This window comes from Octopus bimaculoides, chromosome 15, assembly GCF_046866305.1.
Source record: "Octopus bimaculoides isolate indiv1 chromosome 15, ASM4686630v1, whole genome shotgun sequence".
Classification (NCBI taxonomy): domain Eukaryota; kingdom Metazoa; phylum Mollusca; class Cephalopoda; order Octopoda; family Octopodidae; genus Octopus; species Octopus bimaculoides.
The window spans coordinates 8,744,417-8,754,405 of NC_142942.1; the positions used below are offsets into that span (position 1 = coordinate 8,744,417).

The 9,989-nt window shown below is 35.0% G+C and overlaps 1 protein-coding gene across 1 annotated transcript in view; it reads right to left on the reverse strand.

Moving 5' to 3' along the window:
* Positions 1-5,016: 5,016 nt before the first annotated feature.
* LOC106882533 (inter-alpha-trypsin inhibitor heavy chain H3) overlaps positions 5,017-9,989 on the reverse strand; it is a 57,885-nt gene continuing 52,912 nt past the window's right edge. The window contains exons 12-13 of the mRNA XM_089363368.1: positions 8,637-8,993; positions 5,017-6,516 (exon numbers count right to left, since the gene is read on the reverse strand). Coding sequence (XP_089219494.1) covers positions 6,329-6,516; positions 8,637-8,993 — 545 coding nt within the window. The 3' untranslated portion in view covers positions 5,017-6,328. The remainder of the gene's footprint in view (positions 6,517-8,636; positions 8,994-9,989) is intronic.

Here is a 9,989-nt window from a genome sequence, read left to right on the forward strand (position 1 = left end):
ATTTATTAAATATATTCCCCAACTTGATAAATGTGTGACTTGTACCAGTGTACAAAACCATTTCAATTAGTACGCCGGGTGAAATGCTTAGTGGTATTTCGTCTGCCGTTACGTTCTGAGTTCAAATTCCGCCGAGGTCGACTTTGCTTTTAGGTCGATGTAATCCCTTCCCCCAAATTTCAGGCCTTGTTCCTATAGTTGAAAGGATTATGTTTTTGTTTTAAAAAGGCGGGGATCTGGTAGAATCATTAGCGCACTGGGCGAAATGCTTATTATATTTTGTCTGCCGCTACGTTCTGAGTTCAAATTCCGCCGAGGTCGATTTTGCCATTTATCCTTTCGGGATCGATAAATTAAGTACCAGGTATAACACTGGAATTGATTTAATCGACTATCCTCCTCCCCCAAATTTCAGGATTATTTTCCATTTTAAAATCCATGAAGGTTGCAAGTGCCATCGAGTGTACGATATTATCTCGATTCTAAGTACCGGTTTATAGTAGTTTCCATCGTTTCTACTACCTTCTTCGTAAAAAAACCAAAAAAAAACTGTTTTGGTACCTAATAAGAATTGATTAATATTATTACTAAAGGATAGATAGGCACCCTTAGAACGTCGGCGAAGATGTTATGCGTTATTTGTTCCGTCCTATTACTGATTTTAAATTCATCGGAATCCGACTTTGTGATTCAACCTTTCAGGGTTGATAAAATAAAGTAGCTATTAGATGCTCGTGTTGATAATATTGACTGTTCCACTCCCATCAAGACATCGTGGCTTACACTCTTGTTTAAAAAGAATTATTGCTATAGTTGCTTATACGTATTATATAGCACACACGTTAAACCGTTCGTCAAACGACTGCCACTTTATCTACTCCACGTCAAGCTCTAACTTAAAATATGATTGGCATTGCCATTTAAAAATACGGTTGAAATTACCATTTATTCTCTCGGGAATCGATATTATAAAAACCAGTCCAGCATTTTGATCGATTCTATCGACAATATCCTTCTCCGAAATGTGCAACCTCTTCTTACATTAATATTTATTATTAGTGTATTTTATATTGTTTTTTTTTTCTCTGTTCAATATATCACGGCGTTATATAAAATTTATTTAACAGAGACCAATTTTCTTGTTTCTCCTCACCTTTTATTTTATAGCAAACAAAGTTTGAAGTCAGAATGTATTAGGGTGATCTCGGTGTATCTATCACATAAAATCGCTGAAAGAGTGTAGTATTTAGACAATTACTGTTATCCTTACCTATAAATCTTTATAAAAGAAACGAAATAACTTTCAGAGCCCTATTTTTAAAAGTTCATAATCAACGAACGTTTATTTCGTTTTGGGTGGCTTGGTAAAAACAAACGGGATTTGTCAGTTTCATGAGTACTGACCAGGGACTAAACAATCATCTGATATGCGAACAGTTAGCAACAATGTAATATTAAGGACATTGCGATTTATTATTACACTGGGATATTGAAGATCAGAGCTATAAGCCTTAAAGTTTATACATTGGAGTATTTTCATGAGAAAAAGAACCCTGAAGAGTTGAATAATAGGTTATCGTTGCTATTTACATCTAGGTCAAACCTAATATAATAGATCGATGACTGAAAGGTATTTCAGTCATGACCATCCTGTTATTTTAGACTACATGTTTCTGATGTTTGTAATGTTTCTTGTATATATGAAGACAGTAGGACCACATCTGAGAGATTTACTACTGCTGCTTCTAGCCAATCAAACGCCTAGTATGATCCTCCTTCGTCGGATTATAGATAAGAGTTAAGTCAGTATGTCCATGAGTTGACATCCCAATATTGAGATCTTATATCAGCATTATCATTTCAAGATAATCTTTCTCTACTCACATAGTCAACATCTAATGAAACAATAATGAACTACATAAGAAAAAATATATAAATTTTCACCTTTAAAAATGTTACACCGATGAAGATACATTATATATGAATCAATATCGATTTACAACTTTGGTACCAAGCCACAAGTTTGGTGGGAAGAGCTAGTCAATCCAATCGACTGCAGGATTCGACTGGTGTTTTATTTTATAGATCACAGAAGGATGAAATGCAACAAAGGTGATTTTAAATTCGGCCGAGGTCGACCTTGCCTTTCATCCTTTCAGGATCGATAAAATACGTGGCAGTTGAGCCCTGGGGTCGATGTAATCTACTTACCCCTACCCTGAAATTGCTAGCCTTGTGCCGGAACATTTTAAATTGATATTCTTACCGTTTCTATTCGTTCTGTGTTCAAATCCCACTGAGGTTAACTTTGACTTTTATTTCTGGAAAGTTGATAAAAATTGACGCCATTTAGGTATTGAATCGATAGTATCATGTAACCGCCTTTCTTCGAAATCTTAGGTCTTGTTCCTATATTAGAAGCAACAGCAGTAGCCGCAGCACGCAGAAGCTACGCTCATAGTAGTAACACTAAGAAGTGAAACATATATATATATATATATATATATATATATATATATATATATATATATATATATAAAATCAAATAATAAGCAACACGGATTTCAAAAGTGATTGCAGTACGCACGTTTCATGCTACTTCAATTTATTTAAGTAATGTGAGCATTACCTTAAATGCAATATGAAGAGCAATCTTCAGCTGCACGAAAAAATGTAGAAAAAAAGACATATTACAAATGTGGCAACATATTAAAACCAAGTGGGAGAGAGCAGAGGAAGAATATATAAGTCCATCTTGACATAGCAGGGTCTATCAGGCTAGTGAAACGTGCGTACTGCAATCACTTTTGAAATCCGTGTTGCTTATTATTTGATTTTAATCACCCATCCTTTTGGGAAGTGATATTCGGGTGCCTTCGCATAAGTACCATATTCAAGCCTTGAATCTATATCTAAACCGTATATATATATATATATATATATATATATATATATACATATATATATATGCGCGTGTATGTGTATGTAGGTGTGTGTTTTCCCACCTTGCCACAAATGATACGCATGACCAACCATCAAAACAAATCCACAGCCTTTAGAGCGCTTTTCATTCAAAAGCCATTCTGACCTTCCCGTTTATTCTTTGCAGTTCTTACCGACCACTCCTCGAATACATGCCAAATATCCTACCTCATTAATGGATTGGTCAACCACTATAAACGCACGCATCATATCAACATCTTCCTTCCACACAGTCGAGAAATGTTATTATAACACTGTAACCTTCGCTATATACTGAAGAGGTTTTTCTGCACTGTGGGGTGCATTCGATTACATTAGATGTGCAGATGTAGGCCGAAAAGATCGTCGAACTAAATAAAGCTTACAGCACACTCTGTCTTCCCAGTCGTTTAAAACGTGCAGTGTGGAAATTTCTTACGTAGATCCTGCTACTAAAGTGCTGTATCGCGGATGACATCTGGTAGCCGTATGTGGTGAATGTGCTTTTAAGGCACACTACTGGGGACATACTCAAAACAAGGTCTGGAAACTACATTTTAAAGTCTCCTCTTTTAATTCAATTTTAGACATAAACTACACACACACACACACACACACACACACACACACACACACACACACACACACACACACACACACACACACATACACACACACACACATATATATATACACACACACACGAGGGGTCTATGAAAACTTCTGAGCCTTCAAGACCTTTGAGCTTTGAAGTCTTGTCTCTTCATAAGAAGTCTTGTACCATGTTTTGTTTTTTCGAGGATCAAGACTTTTCATACACCCTTCGTGTGTGTGTGTGTGTGTGTGTGTGTGTGTGTGTGTGTGTGTGTGTGTGTGTAAAAAGTTAAAAGTAAACAGTAAAAGAGTCAGAAGGAAGAGTAATTACGGTTAGGCAGCTTTTTAATCTCTAGAAACGTTTCGATACATACAGATCTTTGTATATACAGGATTTAAAGAAAGAAGAAGCCATGGATGTTGTAGCATGGAAATCTAAATTTTGCTTACGTAGACAGCAATTGAGTATCACCTGAGGAGAGACATATAGATCTTCTTATATACGTAAATCGTTAAATAATTTAATTTAAACTTTAAATCCTGTATATACGAAGATCTGTATGTATCGAAACATTTGTAGCGATTAAAAGGCATTGTTTGGCCTTACCCATGATCTTTTGTACAATATATTCCACACAATGCTTCACAGTAATTATTCCATTATAATATATATATATATATATATATATATATATATATATATATATATATATATATATATATGCGTGTCTGTGTGTGTAGGCGACGGTGTATACATCACTTTCTTTGTTCTTTAGCATTTGATCAAACCTAATCATGTACTTGTCCGACCAAATATATTTTAACCTTCACTATTCTATATTTTAGGGGCCTCTAGGACTCCTGTTACTTAATCTTTAATATGTTATGTATTACTTGCTTCGGTTATTAGACTGCGACCATCCTAGGTTACTGTTCTGAAGGGTTAATTTTAACAAATTGACCCCTTTGTTTCTGTTTTTTTTTTGTTTTTGTCTGGTACTTACTCTACCGGACTCTGGCTGAACTACTGGGTAAACAAATCAACACCCGTAGTCGAATGATGTGGTGGACAAACGAAAACGCACACACACACACACATACATACATACATATATACATAGATATATATTATAGAGAGATACAGATAGATAGATAGATAGATAGATAGATAGATAGATAGATATACAACGGGCTACCGCAAAGTTTCCTCAACCAAATTCATTCACAAACCATTGGTTTGCCCCATGTCCAAGATGTTGCCCAGCTTTTCAATTCTTTTGAGGTGGTCGGGGTGTGATACGTAAAGTTTTGATATCAATATGGAATGAGAAACATGAAATATAAAGAATGTATATTAAAAAGATTAGTTTTGTGAAGTAAGTGTATAGAATACGACGTACTGTATTCTCCCCCCAAAAATGCAAATATACTTTTAAAAATATAACGACAACAAATTGAAAATTGTTTTTAGCGTGTCCTGAATAATTTATTCAAATTATCGTATCAAACAATTCTTTGACAATTAATTGTTCAACTGAACCATATTCTGTTCTATTTACTGGTTATCATCACCCGTAACTAACTCCGATGTTATTTATAGGTTCTGTTTTATTGCACCGGTTGTAAAAATGGAGATTATGCAGCCTTGCCAGATTATAAACCATATGTATTGTTAATGTATTTTCTCTGGATATATAATTTGATCTGTGTCTTTATTTTTACGTGTTGCTTATGTAAGGCAATCATTTAAGAAGTAACATACTTCGCAGTTTTCCCTCAAAGTTTATGTCTTTGTATTTAGTCTTTGATTTTTATATGCGTATATCATCAGTTTTTATAATGTATGATATACATATATATATATATATATATATATATATATATATATATACATATTTTTTTTACATATTGTGTAAAGCAACAGAAAGAATACAGTGAAAATGCACTGGTGAGTGGAGGTTTCAACGTTTCTGACAGAGTTCTCCTTCAGGGTAAAGTTGATGTGAAGGGAATAAAAGAAAGTCGACCGAGGGTTGTATCATCTATGTTTGAGAGATTGGCTGCAACTGATGAGGAACACAAGACAACCTGAGCTCCACAGGTAGACAGAGTTGTAAGGGAGAAAAAGAGGATGAGAGGTGGGATCAAGGGAAGAAAATTTAAAAGTGGAGGAAAAGCAGGCAAACGTGAACAGCGGGAAAAGAGTGTTGGTCTCATTCTCTCTCTCTCTCTCTCTCTCTCTCTCTCTCTCTCTCTCTTTCTTTCTCTTTCACTCTTTCACTCACTTTCCTTCTCTTACTTCTCCTTGTTTACATTCGAAGTTCATATTGTCATGCAATCCTCATCAATTGCAAATGTAAGATTGCTTTCCTTATTTTATTTGTGTCTTGTCAACCTTACCCTGAAGAAGGACCCTATCGAGAACGTCTGATATTCCTCTCCCCTCGGCAACTTCGCATTACTCTTTCTATTGCATTTTCCATATAATACAAGTCTTGCCGATGCAAACCATCACAGGTCTCCTTTGATCCTGTTATATTCTTTATATATATATATATATATATATATATATATATGAGTGATTATGTACGTGTTTGTATTTGTGGGTGCTTGTGATGTCAAAAATTTTTATCCGAGAAATCATAATTTCGGTCCATTAAAATGTTATGTAGTACGATGTGGGGGGGTCTTCGCAGATATACACATGTAGACAGCATGCTCGCCTGCAGGCGTGTTAGCACTCACGCCTGTAAGCGTACGTTTTCTATAGTCTTCAAATGAACTTATGATGTAAAACCCAGCAGGGTACTGTGGAAATAACCATATCATTTCTGAAATTTAAGATTGCGTGTTCAACAAACCTCTGTTTAGGAGGTTTCATAAAAGTCAACTTTCCGATCGTTTGTCCCTTGGCGTTTTTCTTTGTGTGTCTCAGTTTTGCTTTGAGATGCATAAACTTTCCTGAAAAAGATAAGTTAGAAGAAAGAATGGCTATTAATAACAATTCACAATGTTAGAAAAGTTGTTTTAAATAATGTGCATTACAGGGCGTGGATTTCGTACAAAGCCTCAAAAGTTGTTTTATATAAAGAGCCTCAAAAGTTGATTTATATACAGAGCCTCAAAATTTGTTTATAAAAGATGTTTTAGTGGAAGAGTCTAAAAGTTTCTTTCTGAAAATTTAATCTTCATTATTTTCTTTTTCTTTTGCTTGATTTCCAATTCCTAATTATTATCGAACATTTTAAAAATCGAAAAGAACAACACGACTGATACATACGCTGTGGTATCTGTAATAAAAGGATGAGAATAAACAAAAATGTTCTCCTTTAATAGGAATATTTTTGCGGTATAGGTCGCAGGTTTCTACGCTCTTTATTTGAAATTGCCAGCCTTAATTTTGTTCTCTAGCCGTTTGGCATACCACTCAAAATCTGGTGTGGGTCTCTCTCTCTCTCTCTCTCTCATTATTCCCTCATCTCTCTATCTGTCATTCTGTCATATACATACATACATACACACACACACACACACACACACACATATATATATATATATATATATATATATATATATATATATAGACGGTTTAGATATAGATTCAAGGCTTGAATATGGTACTTATGCGAAGGCACCCGATTATAACATCCCAAAAGGATGGGTGATTAAAATCAAATAATAAGCAACACGGATTTCAAAAGTGATTGCAGTACGCACGTTTCATGCTACTTCAATTTATTTAAGTAATGTGAGCATTACCTTAAATGCAATATGAAGAGCAATCTTTTTCGTGCAGCTGAAGATTGCTCTTCATATTGCATTTAAGGTAATGCTCACATTACTTAAATAAATTGAAGTAGCATGAAACGTGCGTACTGCAATCACTTTTGAAATCCGTGTTGCTTATTATTTGATTATATATATATATATATATATATATATATATATATATATATATATATATATATATATATATATATATATATATATTTATTTATATATATATAGTCATAAACATACTCAGATGCATATATACATACTTACACACAAACATGCATATACACACAAACATACATACACACATAAGCACACGTATAATAGTACGTGTATGTATATGTAAATATATAGTTTATACATATGACTCTCACACACACGTATATATACAGATAAATAGATAGGTATAGAGATAGACAGACAGAGAGATAGAGAGAGAGGGAGAGAGAGATACATATAAAGATGAGTTAGTATAATCATCAGGGAGCCGGTTAGGACGTCTCTCACTATTTGGTCCGGCATTTTGTGCTTTTGATTCAAATCCCGCCTTTTTTATTTTTCGTCCTTTCAAGCTCTCTAAAAGCGAACCAATCCTAGCGCTACATAGACGGAATTGTATAAGGTCGGTCTGTAGGCGTTGTGTATTTGCTTCGCCTCTTTACATTCTGAGTTACAATCTCGCTATGGACAAACTATGTAGAAGACTTAATCTGTTACTCGGTATATCGCCCCGACCTAGCACGTTCGGAGTTTTTAATGGAGTCCATTCACTTGCAAACATATTTGAGGTTACCTTCTTCCGCCGAAGACCCTCTAAAGAGTCATGAGTACTGCCTTTGCATTTAACTAAAGAAAAAAAAGCCCTGTGCGTGTGTGTGTGTATAAGATCTAGGAAGGTTTGAAAAGGCTCTCATGAGATTTTGTAAACTATTTATACATGTGTATGAGATATTGCTTTCAAATTTTGGCACATGACCATCAATTTCGTGGGAGAGGGTAAGTCGATTACATTAACCCCAATGTTCAACTGTTATTTATTTTATCGAACTCCTAAAGGATGAAAGGACCTCGACGGCATCTAAACTCAGGACGTAAAGACAGACGAAATGCCGTTAAGAATTTTGCCTGGCGCACTGACGATACTGCCATCCGCCGCCTTAAATATATATGAGATATCAAGAGAGAGAGGGAGCGAGAGAAAAACGAGAGGGGGAAAGATGAGGGAGCAAGGGCGGAGAGATGAGGGAAGGAGGGAGAAAGAGAGACATATACAGAGATTCAATATTGCAAATTGTGCTACCACATACCAATATAGCCTGTGACACTCTTTGAGAATCCTTTTCCAATGACCACGTCGAAGTTCAGATAATCAACCTTCGTTGGTCGATTACCAGCCAAAGAGCGTTTGATAAGGAACTGTTGTTGCTTCGAGATTTTTATCATGAGACTGTGTCCTTCTCCGTTGATTTCGAGATTAGAGTTATTTGAAATTATTCGTGTCTCGTTGGTCCACAAATACTTCTGACCGTTAAAGAAAATGTATTGAGGTGTAACGATCACATTGGTGAAGCGTGATTGAATAAATATTGTTCCCATAAAGGTCTTGAGTTCACCAGTTTTGTAATGATCTTTGCTTGCTATCATTGCTGCTGTAACTTCAAGAGCTGTGCAAAAAAAAAAGAGTATATATATATATATATATATATATATATATATATATATATATGAGATAATATTAGGGATAGAAATCCAAATTTACAGGTACAGGAACTGTGGTTCTTTTCTCTAAAGTATATATATACATACATATATTAAGAGTTAGTTTGTAAGACAACATTATATACCATCATATACACCAGAATACCAGAGATAGTAATCATAGTCTACATGGGTTGAAAATATTTAGTATTTTTCACCAATAGCAATTAATTTTGTTGCGTCGAAGAAATGTTTGCAATAACTAATAGTTGGTGTGCGAAAAAATCTGACATTTTGGCATATATTTTTCCGATGAGAAAAATTATTAATTATACATTATTTTAGGCAGTTAATCTTTCGTGCACACATTAATTTTTTTATGCATAGAATATTTTGTCTTTCGTTCACGTGCTACAGAATATGCGCGTGCATTCGTCTCTGCTTATAGGGAACAGTATTGGTGAGTATTGACGTTTAAGTAAAGAATTTTTCCAATGCAAATATATAGTTATTTAGGGTAACACAGAATACACATTTGAAAGATATAGCCTCATATACAAATTACTAACGTAGTGATAAGGAGGCCACATACTCATTTACAGTAAAGTTGTTGCTGATACATTTTATGCATCAGGTCATTCCTATTTGAAGAGCAGCTATGGACTGATGTCTCATATGCCTAACCAGTAAAATACTTCAGCCACACACTATAACGGACCTTCTTTGAAGCTCATTTGTGATCCATATTGTTCCACCACTGGAGCGACCCTGCTATATGTTATTACACAGGCAGATATCCTAAACTTCAACCCAAAGTAGGATCACACGCTCAGTTTATCATGAAGTATCCCACAAGCAATGCTGTGGTTACAATCAACTGCGCTCCCACCAACACCAGTCCTAACATACACAAAATTCTCTATGCGTCTCTGTTAAGCATCGCCATTATTATTTTGATTTAT